Below are 17168 nucleotides of genomic sequence, written 5' to 3'. Positions count from 1 at the left end.
TGTTGGCTGTTCAAAACATTACATAGTTCTTGATATATCATATTTCACAATTTGATTCAAGTGGGTTATGAGCTCCCATTTTTACCCCATATACAGATTGCAGAATCACATCAGTTACACATCCATTGATTTACATATTGCCATACTAGTGTCTGTTGTATTCTGCTGCCTTTCCTATCCTCTACTATCCCCCCTCCCCTCCCCTCCCCTCCCCTCCCCTCCCCTCCCCTCCCCTCTTCTCTCTCTGCTCCCTCTACTGACATTCGTTTGTCCCCCTTATATTATTTTTCCCCTTCCCCTCACTTCCTCTTGTATGTACTTTTCTATAACTCTGAGGGTCTCCTTCCATTTCCATGCATTTTCCCTTCTCTCTCCCTTTCCCTCCCACCTCTCATCCCTGTTTAATGTTAATCTTCTTCTCCTGCTCTTCGACCCTACTCTATTCTTAGTTACTCTCCTTATATCAAAGAAGACATTTGGCATTTGTTTTTTAGGGATTGGCTAGCTTCACTTAGCATAATCTGCTCTAATGCCATCCATTTCCCTGTAAATTCTATGATTTTGTCATTTTTTAATGCAGAGTAATACTCCATTGTGTATAAATGCCACATTTTTTTTATCCATTCATCCATTGAAGGGCATCTAGGTTGGTTCCACAGTCTAGCTATTGTGAATTGTGCTGCTATGAACATAGATGTAGCAGTGTCCCTGTAGCATGCTCTTTTTAGGTCTTTAGGGAATAGACCAAGAAGGGGAATAGCTGGGTCAAATGGTGGCTCCATTCCCAGCTTTCCAAGAAATCTCCATACTGCTTTCCAAATTGGCTGCACCAATTTGCAGTCCCACCAGCAATGTACAAGTGTACCCTTTTCCCCACATCCTCGCCAGCACTTGTTGTTGTTTGACTTCATAATGGCTGCCAATCTAACTGGAGTGAGATGGTATCTTAGGGTGGTTTTGATTTGCATTTCTCTGACTGCTAGAGATGGTGAGCATTTTTTCATGTACTTGTTAATTGATTGTATGTCCTCCTCTGAGAAGTGTCTGTTCAGGTCCTTGGCCCATTTGTTGATTGGGTTGTTTGTTCTCTTATTGTCTAATTTTTTGAGTTCTTTGTATACTCTGGATATTAGGGCTCTATCTGAAGTGTGAGGAGTAAAGATTTGTTCCCAGGATGTAGGCTCTCTATTTACCTCTCTTATTGTTTCTTTTGCTGAGAAAAAACTTTTTAGTTTGAGTAAGTCCCATTTGTTGATTCTAGTTATTAACTTTAGGACACCCATAGCACAAAAGTTAATAACTATTCATTTATTTTAAAAACAACATTATTGAAATATTGATCTACAGTTAACTATACATATTTAAAGTGTACAATTTAATGAGTTTGAACCTAAGTGTACGCTCATGAAACCATTGGCTCTGATCAAAACAATGGATGTATCTACCATCTCCAGAAGTCTCCTTGTGTTCCTTTGTTTTATTTTTATTTGTTTGTGGGTGGTAACATATTATGAGAACTATCTACCCTCTTAACAAATTTTCAAGTGCATACCACAATATTATTGATTCAGATTCACTTGAGTGAATCAACGAATCAATATCAAGTGTAGATGAAGACGTGGGAAACTGAGTCATCTTATACATTGTGAGTGCCTAGATGGGCACACATTGGAAAGTTGAGAATACCTATTAAAACCAGAAATGTGCACCACCTATGACACATAAGTCCATTTTAAATGATATTTCCTAGACAAATACTTGCACATTTGCAGAAGTAATTTTATGGACGTTTGTTATTTAAACATCGCTTAGATAGTGGAGTATTAGAAATAATTAAGGTACCATCAGCAAAGGAATTGTCTAAAAATACATGGCATGTTACATTGTAATACACGTTGCAGTTAAAAGGAATTAACTGATTCCATAAGTGTCAACCTGAATAAATATAAAAAGGCTCTAGTTAAGTGGAACGAGAAAATTCAGAGTGTTAGTGCAATATAATACAATTTATATGAAAAATACATATTGTGACATATTTTTAAAAATCATCATGTAGCATTTTAAATATTCAAAAACTATTTGTACTGACCACCCAGCTTCATTCTCAGAATTTTCTGTGGATACACATATTTGTGTCTGAAGACATAAAAGCAACTGGAAACTTAACATATTGAACTCAGAGCAGTGGTTAACCTCAGGGAGGAGGGGGGTGTTCAGCACTGGGGGGTCATACTCGAGAGGATTTTACCTATATTTGTAATGATTCATTAAAAAAAAAAACATTCATGTATTATTCATATAATCCAAGTGTGAATTCAAATATAGGTCATCACACTGTCATTGTGATAGGTAAATTTTCCTAGTTTCAAAACATCAGTTCTGTTGAAGAGACATTGCTGGGTGTCTCTTTTAATCAGAAAGTATCCTTCAAATGCCAACTATTCATTTAGGTCTGTCCTATGCTTATAGCTGTTCCTTAGTCCCTGACTCTTCTCTTCTCCCATAATTATTACCAAATTTAACAAATAGTTACCAAATATTATATATATATATATATATATATATATATATATATATATATCATGTGCCCCGTGCCAGGCAATTATCTTAGGACTTATGGGTTAAATCCTTATAGGTTGTTTAGTGTTTTTACAAAATTTAGGTTTGTTCTATCTGTAATATTTTGATACTTACTTTTATCACATCAACAATAGTTTCTAATCATGTCTTACGTTATAGAGCACTCCTCCAAACCACCATAGGTACATTCTATGGCTAGATTTTTAAACTAACTCTTCTTTGTTTAATACCAAAATTGTTTTCAGTATTTCACTTTTGTGACCAACCTTTAATAAAACACCCTTGAAGATTAGTCTTGACATTCGTCTATAGTTATTTCCTTTAGGAAGATGTTATAGAGTCACCTAACACACACATGCAAAAGTCAGAAATGGGTTGTATGGGAGAGAGAGAGGGAGAGAGAGGGGTGGCGGGGGAGTGGGGGAAAGGAGGAAGAGGAGGAGAAACAGGTAAAGGAGGAGAAGGTAGGAAGGGAGAGGAGAAAGAGGGAAGGAAAAAGAAAGTGTGGGGGAAGAAGAAAGAGATGGCAGGTAAGATTCAGACTTGCAGTGGCAAAAGCAGAACCACCAGTCTGAGTATAAAATACTTGTAGGGCATGTGCCTTGCTGCCTTTGGTGTCTGGTCGTCTGGCTGTTGAGGGAGCTTCTGGAGTGAGATGCTTAGCTTCACAATGTAGTGATAATCAAATGGCACTGAGACTGCAAAAGGTTCCCCAGATTCTGGAGCTCTCCCACCCTGGGGAGGAAGGGTTACAGTGGTCTCCTTCTCGGTATGCTCATCCTGCCTTACCGGGCAACAAGCTGGGATGAGCTATAATGATTGTGGAGGGAGAAGAACATGAAAAAAAAGTAACATAAGACTAACAGGTAACATATCATTAAAATTTGAAATTTTCCTTTCAAATCAGACCATATAACCAAGGTCATCTTCAGATACAGAGGCAGCACTTGCTTTTTCCTCACCTGGAGCAAGCCTTAGGAAAATCTTGGCAGTATATACTGTATGGCTGGGCCACTTTATATGGAAAGGGTGGAGAGTGTTGTTTTCTGTAAAGGGTTGCTAACCCAGAACAAAAATAATCTAAGAAAATGCAACTGAGTTTTACCACCCCTCCCATTTTTAGTAAACACAAAACCTCAAATGTCCTAGCTTTCTTTAAAAAATACTTTGTTAGGAAATATTTGAAGCATATAGAAAGGTATGGAGAATGATATAATGAATATCCACATACTTTCTACCAAGCTTTAGTAAATCTTAACATTTTGTCATATTTGCATTGTGTCTTTTCTAAAAAGGACATTTAAAACATTGAAGGCCCAGTTATAGCCATCTGGTCACCCTAACTTCATCCCTTTTCCCACTCTTCCTCCCTAGATGCAACCACTGTCCAGAATTTGCATCTGTTCTCTCTAACCATATTTTAGCTTTTATTTCATTTCTATGTACCCATAAACAACATATAGAATTGTTTTTGTAAATATAAACACCTTATATAACTGTAATTATGCCACAAGGTTTTGTTCTGCAACTCAATTCATTTGTTCAGTTTAACAAATTTAAGTACATCTGTGTATATACAGAACTTCAGGCTGTTCATTTCCATGACCATGTAGGATTCCATTGTACAAATCACCACAATGTACTTATGCATTTCCCCCTTGATCAACATTTAGAATTACAACTTCTTATTGTGTAATCATGCTGCAGTGAACATTCTTACATGTGTAAGGATATGATTGGGGTGGAATTTCCAGGTGGGAGGGGGTATGCTCAACATAAGTTTTACTAGGTGATGCCACCTCATCATTCCCCCAAAGGAGCTTATACCAATTCACCCTGCTACTGGTTTTATGCTGAGTCTTCTTGTTACTCTATATCCTTGTTACCTCTAGGCATTGTTACATTTATCTTGTACCAATTTGTTGGATATGAAATGGTATGTTAATGCTGCTTCCATTTGCTTCTCTCTGGTGAATTTTGAAAAGTATCTTTCCAGTATGTGTCTTGCCAATTGGGTTTCTTCTTGCATTAGCTTTTGAATTTACAAAAAAAAAAAAAAAAAGCAAAAAACAAAATTTACTCCTTCAGAGACTATGGAGACTATGAATAATGGACTTGAAGCCAGTCCTTCAAGACTGCGTGAAATCTGAATGGTGTTTGTTGTGACATGAGTACCAAAGAAACAGCCTAAAAATAAGTAACAAATGTGCATTTGGCTCACAAGAGAGATACACAACTTGAACACAATGTGGTTAGACATTTTTATGACCCAAGAAAAGACATGACAAAAAGGTGGGTAGTTTTAGAAGGGTTGACTAACTCCTAGAAATTTGGAAGAAGAAATACTAGAACCTGTAAGGATAAATGCTGTTTTCTTTCCTCTTTCCTTCCTTTCTTCCTCCCTCCCTCCCCCCTCCCTCCCTCCCTCCCTCCCTCCCTTCCTTCCTTCCTTCCTTCCTTTTTTCCCTCCCTCCCTCCCTCTCTTTCTTTCTAATTATGTTTGTTTCTAAACCAGAAAGGTAGGCTTAGTAACAATAATCTGGCAATCTGTTGGAACTCAGAAGATAAAATATGAATTTTTAAAAATTTATTTACTTATTTATTTAAATTAGGTATCTATGACAGCAGAATGCATTTTGATTCATTGTACACAATTGTAGCACAACTTTTCATTCTTCTGGTTATACAAGATGTAGCATCGCACTATATGTGAAGTCATACATGTACCTAGGGTAATGATGTCCATCTTATTCCACCATCTTTCCTGCTGCCGTGCCTCCTCGCCTTTCCTCCCTCCCCTTTGCCCAATCAAAGTTCCTCCATTTTTCCCATCCACTCCCCCACCCCATTATGGATCAGCATTCACTTAACAAGAGAGGACATTTGACCTTTGCTTTTTGGGGGGATTGGCTTATTTCAGTTAGCATGATTTTCTTCAACTCCAGCCATTTACCTGCAAATGCCATAATTTTATTCTCTTTTAATGCTGAGTAATATTCCATTGTGTATATATACCACAGTTTTTTAATCCATTCATCTAATGAAGAACATCCAAGTTGTGAATTTAGCTGCTATAAACATTGATGTGGCTGTGTTACTATAGTATGCTGATTTTAAGTCCTTTGGGTATAGACTGAGGAGTGGGATAGCTGGGTCAAATGGTGGTTCCATATCAAGTTTTCTAAGGAATTTCCATATTGTTTTCCAGATTGGTTGCACCAATTTGCAGTCCCACTAGCAATGTATGAGTATACTTTTCTCCCACATCCTTGCTAACACTTATTGTTGTTTGTATTCTTAATTAAAAAATCTATTTTTAAAAATTAAATTTAAAAATTTTAAGTTAGAGCTTTATAGTTAATCATAGCAGTTGGGTTCATCCTGACAAACTCATATATGCACAGGAATCAATTTCAGTTCATGATCCCTCCTTTCCCCTCCCCATAAGATTTGTTTTAGGTAGTGATACTTTGATTTTAAGATCCATCATTTTTTTTCTGTTTTAACAATATCTGGGTTTTCTTTTCTTTAGCATTCTCTGACACTTGAGTTCTCTTTCTCTTAAAATGATACTTGCTTGTACAAGTTCTAGGTGATGATTCTTTGTGTTCTTAAATCTCTGTGTAGGGCTTCTCATTTTGGTAGGGCAATGGCCATACTTTTTACCTGCTGTGAAAGTCTGAGTTGTAGATCTAGAGGTAGATGAGCATTAGAAGTGATTTGGAAATAAGAACTGCTAATATTTTTTTTTTTTTTAGTGTTTTGCAGTTTACAAAGCATCTTCATGTCCATCTGATTCTCCCAGGTACCCAATGCAATGAATAGAGAAGTGTTAGTATTATTGTTATTGTTAGACTCATTTACAGATTAGGGGCTCTAAATCACTGGGGCCAGTAGGTGTTAAAATCAGAACTTGAATCTGGGTCTTCTGACCACGGATCTTCCAACACCACGTTCAGTTTACTCCAGAGCATTTAGCTCAGAGCATCCTGCTACTGGGGCCAGAGATGTGTGCAGCCTTTGCCCACCCACACTGATTTTACTGTGTTCCTTATCAAAGTGAGGGAGGTTGAAACCTTTTAGGCAAGCTGGTACTAATGAGATTAGCTTTCAAATGATTTTTAACCTTGATATATACTAAGCAACAATTCATCGGTGGCTCTCAACCTTGACAGGATGTTACAATAATCTTGGATCCTAGGGAGCATTTAAAAAATATTTGTGCTTGATGCCATCTCAAACCAATGAAATCAGAATGGAGGCTGGAGGGAGAGGTATTTTCTCTCTCTTTGCTTTAGACATTGTGTTCATGTTTTCTGTGGTTAATTGCTGTTAATGGTATTTGTTCTTCAGTTAAGACAGTGTAAGTTCTATGATTTGTTATTTCCTTTGGTTCATGCCTTAAACTAAACGTCAAGCTCCCTTTTACCCATGAAAGTCTCTTGCTGCCTTTTTAAAGTTCTGTATTTCAGCTGCCAGCTGGCGTTGGTCCGAGGAGATTAGTCAACCTCTGCTTCTACTTGACTTACTTTCTCGGCTCTTGTCCCTTGAGGTACCCCCTCTTTTCTTCCCCTCCCCTGCCTTACTGTGTAGTTTCTTGGTTCATGCTTCCACTCTTTGACCTCCTGAGCTTCTTTGTTTGCTGTCCTACAGCTAAAATGGGCTCTTCTTGTTGCATCTACGGAGACATTTTGCATAGTTTTCTCGTCCTCCCCTTCTGTAAGCTCTTTAATAGAACGTTTCATCTCTGACCAAAAGACTGATCAAAACCCCAAACCACAAAAAAGGAAGTTTGTTGTGGGTATTTTTGCTGTTCAGACATAGACTTGGAGGGCTTGCTGTCACGGAGAACTGTGAGAGTCTCCTGGAAGAAGAGCATATCCTGCTTCCCCTGAATCCATTCAGGGGGAGCCTCTGCACCATGATGATGACATGGCTTCATAAAATTTATTGGGTGTGAGGAGTATGTGAGTGTGAGCTGGTTCCGACTCATGCTTGAGCCTCTCTGCCCACTCCATAGCAGGAGGGGGCTGTGAGCAATCTACATAGGCTCCATGTTGTGTCTGTGCAAAAGCTTTGTGGAAGCTGGCTTTTTCCTATCAAAATATCTGGCTAGTCCTAGAGAAAACATTGGAATTTTTAGATAAAACATTTTTACAGGTCCTCTCATCCCAGACAAAATATTGTCAGGACATGATGGATGCCAAAAAAAAAAAAAAAAAAAAATCTGGTGGTTATATCAGGCAAACAGGAGCAAGACAGAGCATTTGAGTAACACTGGCAGAAGGTTCTTTGACTCCATTATTCCTCTAACTTGTGCCGTTTGGTTCCAGGAGCTCGTGTGAATGCCAAGGACAACATGTGGCTGACTCCGCTGCACCGGGCTGTTGCTTCCAGAAGTGAAGTGAGTGACTACCTTATTTAATCTAATATCTACCAACTCTAGGAAAAGAAGAATTCTTTCCACTGAATTAGGGATCCTCAGTGGTGAGCAAAAAGCTTTTGACTCTAAATGAAAGAGGGTTACCAAAAATGAATCGATGTTTACTTGAGCACCTTCTGCATGTCAGTCATGTACAAGGGAAATTGCTTGAGGTGGTCCAAGCTGCACAGCATGAACCTTGACTTCAGTGAGCTCTCAGTCTGGAGGTGGAAGCAAAACAGGAAGCAGATTAGTACAATATCCGAATTGAACTGGAGGAGGAAGTGACCGATGGCTTGCTTGAGTACAGGAAGCCTTTCAAGAAGATGTCGATGGAGCTGGTTCTTAAAGGATGAGCAGGGCTTGGCAGTCCAGGAGAAGGCGGGAGGGCTGAGCTAGGGGGGTAAACATGCCAGAGGAAAGGAGGAGTGAGTGAATGAATGGTGGCTCAGGTAGATGTAACTGGAGTACAGAGTGTAGGGGAAGGCAAGTTTGATAGTAGGGGCTGGGCCAGAGGGCAGAAAGCCTGGTGTTCTCTGAGCCGTAGAGAATGATCACAGCAGGTAGTTGGTTCTTTTCAGGTCACTGAGTTAGGCAAACATGTCACTGGCATGTATGTTCCATGAGGATGGGGATCTGTGTTTTATATCTTGATGTAGTCCAAGCCTGGTGCATTCTAGAAATAGAATGACACTGAGACCCAAGAAATAATTCATTGTTGAATGCTGGAAATCGGGGTGAAGGTGGCTAACAGGTTTTCATTATTTATGTGGATCTAGAGACAGGGAGAATGATTGTGGAAAACATGGCAAGTATATCAGCTGGTTCAGGGGGAGAATAAAGGATGGGAAGAGAAGACCACTCTGGGGTTCTGCAGGGAGCACTAGAGAATGTCAGCCTGGCAGCCTGGCCAGGTGCCTACCACCCAGGGACACAGGATTCTCACCTCAGAGGCACTGGGCATCAAACCAGCCTTTGTGAGCAAGTTTGCCAAGTGAAGATCTTCCTCCAGTACTGGGGAAGGAAATGTTCCAGATACACCTAGGAGCAGGGGGGATGAATACGCTGAAGTAGCAGGTGTCTATGGCTGGCATCCATGTCAGCTTTTCCTCTTTGGCACCTATTGGGAAATTTCAAAACATACCTGGTAGGCGACCATTTCATGTTCATAATCTTCCTTGCTATGCTATGTGGTTTGCATAGTTTTTAAAGAGAGGTTGGTTGTATTTGCTTTCTGAACAGCCCACATGGAATGAGGGAGGTAATACTCCTAAATTACCTTGTTCAGATGCTGGGGAATTCAGAACCTTCTTATGGTCCCACATTGCCTTTCTGTTTTATCTGAGAAAATAGTGTAGTGGGGCTGTTGGTTTTGGTAGAACCAGCTTCAGGAGGACAGTTCCTTCTTAGGGGAGTATTTCCTGGCCTTAATAGTAAGGCCACTTGATCTTTGGTGAATTTCTTTTAAGTGTCTTCGGGGTGGGGGGTGGGGGGGGAATACAGATAGTGAGAGAGACAGAGAGAGAGAGATATAGACAGTGAGAGAGAGAATGAGAGAGGGACTCAAGACTTATTCTCTCTCAAAAAGATTGATTTAGTGACAAAGAGAATGATGGAGCAACAAAGAAAATGAGATCTATGATCCCACTCTTAGGAAGCATGTGGGAGAGAAGGATAAAAAATAGATGGTTTCAGGCAGGGCATGGTGGCTCACGCCTGTAATCCCAGAAGCTTGGGAGGCTGAGGCAGGAGGATCGCAAGTTGAAAGCCTGCCTCAGCAAAAGTGAGGCACTAAGTAACTCAGTGAGACCCTGTCTCTAAATAAAATACAAAATAGGGCTGGGAATGTGGCTCAGTGGTTGAGTGTCCCAGAGTTCAATCCCCAGTACCAAAACAAACAAACAAAAACCCAAAACCAGATGGTTTCAGTACCATGTGACCTTCCCATAATCTCTACCATAGGGAAGTGAAACATTCAGCAAGTCTCTATCTTTATTAGCTCAACAAGCTGTAAACGTTCAATCCTCAAAGCAACGATTTTTTGTCAACCATCAGCCCACTTTCTTCACAAATGTTTAGTGTGTTTGAACCCAGTCAACCCAATGCTAGATTGACTTGCAAGTCTAAGGCATCAATTGCTTATTCAAGTAACCAGCTCCCTCTGCAGGTTTGTTTGGGGCAAGGGTGGGGGGAATCCCTTGCAGGTATCTCTCAACAGGAAGGAACTGAATACAGATAAACCCTGAATTGTCATGATCATATACAAGGTCATGGAAGAAAATGTCTTCACAATAATATAATAATTATGCTCGTTGAAGAGTTTCTTATGAAAACTGGAGTCTCTGTAACTGTTCGAGTTGATTATGCAGTGAATAGCTGAACTCCAAGTTCATCACTGTGCTGTGAAGTTCTAGTTTAGTCTCCCTTCTTCTTTTAAATTTGGTTCTCTTGTCATTATTTTATGCCTCACTCAATAACTAATAATTGAGTGAAACGCAGTAGGCATGAGGGGAAAGGACAGCGAAGGTTTCGATTGGTATTTTGTCATTTGGCTGTCAGCACTTGCTAAAGGGGACATCTGGTTTCAGCATGAGAGCTGGCACATCTGCCTATTGCTCAGATTGACAAGCACTGAGATGACTTGCATGGGTATGTATTGGAAACCGTTTCTTCATTGAAAAGCTCTAAATGTTACACCACCCCCAAAGCCTCTTTGCTTCCCAAATCTGGCATATCTGGGTTTCCCAGGTTGTAAATAATTTGGAGCCAATTTGGAGCAGTCTCATCTTCTCCCAAAGGGTTCCACTGGCTCCATCTTCCTTTTTCTCTGACCCTTCCCAAGGCTGTGAAGAAATGAAGAGCCTATTACCAAAATATGAGGGAAGCCTATTTTGCAATGTCTAGCTTAACATAGATGAGCAAGATTTGGGGCTGCCAGAGAGAATATTCTGAAGTATTCATGTGAGCTCTTTTATATTGTTTCTCTAGCTTAGCTTATTCTTATTGCTTCTTTGCTTTTTTTTTTTCCCCTGGATAAAAGCAGCTGTAGGGAAAGGAATTATATGTCTACAAACCCAGAGAGTCTAACACATGCTTAGGGAAACTTAACACATGTTTGTTGAGGCCCACTGGGTGGAAGGCACTGTTAACTGTGCTGTGGGGACTTTCAGGATGTACAAAGTGTGGCCTCTGAGGATACCATGCTTGGGGCTGTCAGCCAAGCCCACTGTGGCCTGCATGTGAATGCAGCAGGCCTTTCACATGTACCCTTTCTGTAAAAAGCCTGGAGTAGCAAAGAGGAGACTTGCTGAATGTTTCACTTCCCTATGGTAGAGATTATCTTTTGGTTAGAAAAGTTAAGAATAGTTGTGTCCTATTTTTGGTGTGTAGGCTTGAGGACATTGTGTCCATGTAAGTGTTGTCACTGAAAGCATTTATTAAGCACTTGCTATGTGCTAGACAGCATGCAAGGACTTTCTATGCATCATTCCATTTTAACCTCTGAGCCACCCTTTGAGGTATTACTCTTGGTAATGCTAATTAGGAAATACCATCTCAGAGAAGTTAAGAGCCTAAGTTGTCACAGCCAGCAAGCAGAGGAGAGTGTGACCAGAGAACCTGCTTGCTTAACCCCATATTTTTTTGATGCATTATAATTAATAATGGTGGGATTTGTTGTTATATATTTGTGCATATATAAAATATAATAATATAATTTTCCAGTAGCTCCCCTTTTCTTTCCTTCCTGCATTCCCTGACCCTTTTCCTCTACTGTACTATTCTCCCTTTGATTTTCATGAGATACCACCCCACCTTTCTCTTCCTTTTTCCTCTCTATCTTCCACATGTGAGAGAAAACATATTACCCTTGACTTTCTGAGTCTGGCTTATTTTGCTCAATATAATGTTCTTGAGTTCCATCCATTTCCCTGCAAATGATATAACTTCATTTTTCTTTATGGTTAAAGAAAATCCCATTGTGTATCTCTGCCACACTTTTAAATCCATTTATCCACTCACAGACATCTGGGCTGGTTCCATAGTTTGACTGTTGTGAATTGTGCTGCTATGAACATGGGTATGCATGTATCATTGCAGTTTGATGACATTCATGCTTTTGGATAAATACTGGGAAGTGGTACAGCTGATCATACGGTGGGTCCATGCCTAGTCTTTTGATGAACCTCCATATGATTTCTATAATTTAACCACCATGTCTTACTGCTTCCCTCACATCATATAAGCATTCTCTGAATACTGTTCCAACCAATAAAATGCATCTGTTTTTGGCTTTTGTGCAGTCAAAAATTTCAAATATAATAAAGATCTTTTCCAGAGTTGCAGCATTATAAACATTTTAGTATAGCTTAATGTTTTAAAACTTATATTTCATTCTTTCCTTTAAAAACATTGTCATTACTGTGAACAAAATGCTAATAGACTGGAGAAGTGGAAATATTATATGGAAGATTAGAATGTGATTGCTTTCTTTAAATCATTTTATGGTTTAAAAAAGATATTTACATCTAGAATATATCAGACTTGGATGAGAAGAAAATAAGCATTTTATAATATATTAATTAGAATGTAGAAGTGTACTCAGATTTAGTGCGCATTTAATCCATCAGGGGTGCTTGTTGAAAGACCCTGTTCTGGGAGTTCCTCTGTGATGGTCCTGATGGAGGCTATGATTGGGCCCTAAATCTGTACCTTAAAGAATCTGATGCCTCTGTTCTACAAACCACACTTTGAGACCTGAAACTGAAGACTGGGAATACTTTAGTGTCTGCCTTTCAATGTTGAGAGTCAATTCTTCATGAATAGTGCCCTTAGAATTCTCCCACGTCTCCAAGTCTCCAGTAACTGCCTTTGTACTATAGTTCTTAGAATAATTGTACTCTAATAAGAATAATAGATGTATTATAATGTAGAGTGATGATGGATACTTCTAGAAGAGCAAGCCTATTAATTGAACAAATTAGGTACCAATTTATATAATTCCTACAGAATATGAAATTGCTATAATCAATAGGGATAAAAGCCCCCAATGATTACAGTATATAGTAGAGGCCTTTAAGACTTGAGTGCAGTCTTGGAGATGTCAGTCCACACCACAGTAAATGTCCTGTTAATACTTGCAGATTAGTACGTACAGAGTTTTCTGATGACTACAGCAATGTATTTATTCCATCCAATTTTTTAAAAAATATATACTATGTGCAAGGCACCTGTCAAGCTTTGTGGAGAATACAGAAAGTTGTCTGTATTTAGATCAGCCTCTGATCTAAGCAACTTATAATTTATAAAATTTGACATTGTGTATGCCTGCAAGAACTATGTATAATCATAGCCATGACTTTTCCATGAGTAATATGGCTAACATAAATGTAATGCACATTTGAGAGTAAAAAAACAATATGGAGGGTAAGAGTTTTTAAAATGTGTATCTATTTTTTCTCCATGTGCCACAATGCATGTGTCTACTTTTTATTTTGAGATTGGAACCTGTAGAAAATGGAAATCAAGTGACTGCTAATGCCATCTCCAGTTTCGCCCCACATGACATTCATGAGTGTTCCTCCCTCTAAGATTCCTGCAGTTTGCTAGTATAAGGCAGCTTGCTGTGGGTGTCAAACAACACCTGTAGTCCTAACACTCAACATTAGCAGTGCTAACACCTCCTTTCAGGACAAGTGCCATGTGCTCATTGGCATTCGCTTGTTAAAAAAGAAACAAAGTCTTTAAAGGAACACTATTTGCAGTGTGGCCTACACACTGGTGCCCATAAGCTTTTGTCTTACGTGTTGTGTTAAGAGTAAACATTCAGAAACTTATAGAGCATTGTAATAATTTAAACTTTTAGAGCAATGTAATAATTTAATAACCAGATAGTCAAGTTAATATTTTTTGTGTCTGTATTTTTTCATGTTATTATTCTACTCATTGCTTTCTATGTATTTTATAAAAATATTGACTCTTGATGCATTTGAAATAATAGGAATTAAAAAAAACAAACTAGTGCTGTACCAGATATCACTGGAAAAGCCATGTTAGGTTTTTTTTTCTTTTGCATTTTCTTTGTAATTTCTGTTAGAGAAAATTCCTGGATATTAATTTTTGGCCCATGTGTGATACCATAGAAGAGAGACTCCTTTGATTTAAAAGAGTTTTAATTTCCTAAATAGCCATAACACTATTCCCTTGTAAAACCAAGTTAAAGAACTTCCAAGATTCTATTTTTTGAAAGAGGAATGCACTTCTTAAAGCAGAAGTTGTCTTTTTTAATCACAACTTTGGTGTCGCAGAACTATTATATTAAAATCCTATTAAATGTATTAAGCCACTTTGGTAAACTAAAATTTCAGATCTTAAAAGTGTAAATAACTATGGAAAACAAACGTCTGAATGTATTTATGCCAGGATGCTTGGCCAAGACTGTCCATTGAGTAAGTTCTGGTCTAGCAGAACATGCTTGAGAGCCAAGTCAGCCAGGCTGACAGGTCGTCACCCTGCCTGTAAAATGAAGATAGTACATGTACATGTATAAAATATACAGGTCGTCACCCTGCCTGTAAAATGAAGCTGCCTCTGAATGAAGGAGTCAGCCCAGATGGCCACACACCTTCTCCATTTCTAATATTTTATGTGTCTGTGAATCTAGTTCTATAATCATTTAAAAGACTATATTTTCACTTAAAAAATAAATTTGGGGAAATTATGTAAAAGTCTCACATGCTAAGTATTTTTTCAATGGAGTTCTTATTAGGTAGATGAAAACTATGCAACTCATTACATAAACAGATATAGAAATAAAAATGGAGAATATCAAAGTTGAAACAGTTTACAAAAGTAGAGAAATAAAAGTTTTGGCTCTTCTAGGTATCCTTGAGATGTGCGAAGGGCTTGGTGTGAAAGGCAAATGTGGTGAAATGCCTACTCACACGGGAATTGCCTGAAGTTCCCACAATACAGATTAGAGATCCTGCCCCTTCTCTTTTTCCATTCTTCCCCCTCTGATAATGAACTTGAACCCTTTACTGATTGTTGCCGTGCAGCCCAGATGTCAGTCAGGATCGTGGTGCCTCCTAAATAGATATGATTGTCTAGGAGCTCGTCACCCTATCTTGTGCAAACTCTAACATTCTCCCAGTGGTTTAAAAGAATTTTCAGAGATTTCAGCTGCTGACTCTCTGGTTCCACAAGCCCGCTCCTCCTGCATTAGCTTGGTTTATGTGTCAGCCGTCCCCTCTTCCCTCTCAGGTCACTGATGTGCACCTCAGGTGCGCTGGGCCCACATCCTCCCTCCTTGCTTTCTGTCCTCACTTCTTCCTTCTTGCAGCACTCCAGATGCGTCACTCATGCAGAGCCACACAGCTCTGTGCACCCTCTTCGCAAATTCCCCGTTGACCCTTCACTGCACAAGAAGGGCCTTGCTCAACACAGCGCCCACTGGCTCTTTCAACAGTACCTGCCTTCCTTAGGAGGTAATTTGGCTTCAAACAATATTTTCCTGATATATAATAAAATTTAATTTCAACCAGTTATTTTCAATTTGCAGTAATTCAAACAAGAGGCTAGACCAAGGGTTCTGCAAACTTTTTCTGTCAAGGGCCAGAAGCAAGCGAAGATTTGGGGCTTTGATGGTGACACGCAGATTAGAGATCCTGCTCCTTCTCTTTTTCTATTCTTCTCCCTCTGATGATGAACTTGAACCTTTTCCTTTACTGATTGTTGACGTGCAGCCCAGAGGTCAGTCAGGATCGTGGTGCAAATAATCGTATGTGAGCAAATAAACAAGTCTGTGTCCCAATAAAACTGTTTGCAAAACAGACCAAATTTATCTGAGTAAAATATTTAAACAATATTTTTGCAGGTATTGACTACTTAAGAATAAAGACTTTTCCCCCACAAACTTTAAAAGCATGTACTTCTATGGAAACTATAACCAGTATGCTAATATATGCTATCTTTGCTTAGCATGTTGCTTTGTGTGAATTGCAAATTATTCATAAGCTTTCATTTAAAAGTAGGGCTTTTCTTAGACAATGTCACACTCACTCACTCTAAATTACTTTAAAAGTAATCACATTTTGTTACCCTTAAAATGCAAATTTCTCATGAATACTTTGGTTTTATCTCCAAATAGTATAAATTTTTGAAATGATCCTGTATGTTTTGTTAGTCTATCCCAAATTTACATAATATTCAACACAAAGAATGAGTCTATATAAGTACAGTAAAATAACAATGCAGGCAAAGATATTCAAGTGGCCGCGTCTATTGTTATTTTGCTGGGAATATGTGAAAAGGATACTATACCACTTTTGGAGTATTGCTTTGAGATGGTTATCTCCAAACTCTTGGGTTGTATGTCTGCAAAACTTTTGGTATGCATCCTCAAAACACATATCTCATTTATTTATAAATTATATGTATGAACTAGCTAATATGTCAAGGCACCATATCCTTGAGGTGGGACTTTTCATTTATCATACATAGTCCTACATAACTATTTAGATAATAGTCTCCTAATAATTTTTCTCTGTTTTGGCCAAATTCTTGTCAGATCTGATTAAATTTGTCATTGTTTTTACCTTGTAATTGTCAGTGAAAGAAAACTTTCCATAGGAGTAAGAAGCTTGAGTTCTGTGCCTTCTACATTGTTAAAGCTTGCATATTACTAATATTATCTTTAATTCTTGTGTTCTTTGCATGGATCTGTCCATTTTAGGGTTCTCTTGTTATGAAGGTACATGTTAGAATCGATAAATTGATTTAACAGGCTATTGTATCAAAGTGAATTCATAGCTCCCACCCACACTGTGGAAGCCCTCTTCTTCTCCAGAGGGGTGTCCTACTACTGTAAGCGAGGTCAGCACCTCTGCTATACTGACCAAAGCTAAATATCAGCTAAAATGATTTCCTTTTTAAAGAAAATAAATATAGATAGAAGTTACGGCATTTTCTTCCCACATTGCAATCATGCATGCATCTAAATAAAACTATACTTTATGAGAATAAAATTGATAAATTTTTATTTTTTTCTTATTCTATTCTATTGATTTTCTTATTCTATTCTTATTCTATTAATCTTATATTGTGGCATATCTTGTGATTTATCTTTTATTTTTGTTCACTCAATTTAGTTTGTAGGCTAGAATCCAGC

The 17168-nt window shown here is 38.5% G+C and overlaps 1 protein-coding gene across 4 annotated transcripts in view; it reads left to right on the top strand.

The window, feature by feature from the left end:
- Ankrd44 (ankyrin repeat domain 44) overlaps nucleotides 1–17168 on the top strand; it is a 294161-nt gene that overhangs the window by 155377 nt on the left and 121616 nt on the right. For all 4 annotated transcript variants that reach the window (XM_058580347.1, XM_058580345.1, XM_046447299.2 and 1 more), the window contains exon 4: nucleotides 7914–7984. In XM_058580347.1, the coding sequence (XP_058436330.1) occupies nucleotides 7914–7984 (71 nt within the window). The remainder of the gene's footprint in view (nucleotides 1–7913; nucleotides 7985–17168) is intronic.

This window comes from Marmota monax, unplaced genomic scaffold, assembly GCF_021218885.2.
Source record: "Marmota monax isolate L192 unplaced genomic scaffold, Marmota_monax_Labrador192_F-V1.1 WCK01_AAM20220418_F8-fsc00007, whole genome shotgun sequence".
Classification (NCBI taxonomy): domain Eukaryota; kingdom Metazoa; phylum Chordata; class Mammalia; order Rodentia; family Sciuridae; genus Marmota; species Marmota monax.
This window is presented reverse-complemented; position numbering and strand designations above follow the sequence as displayed.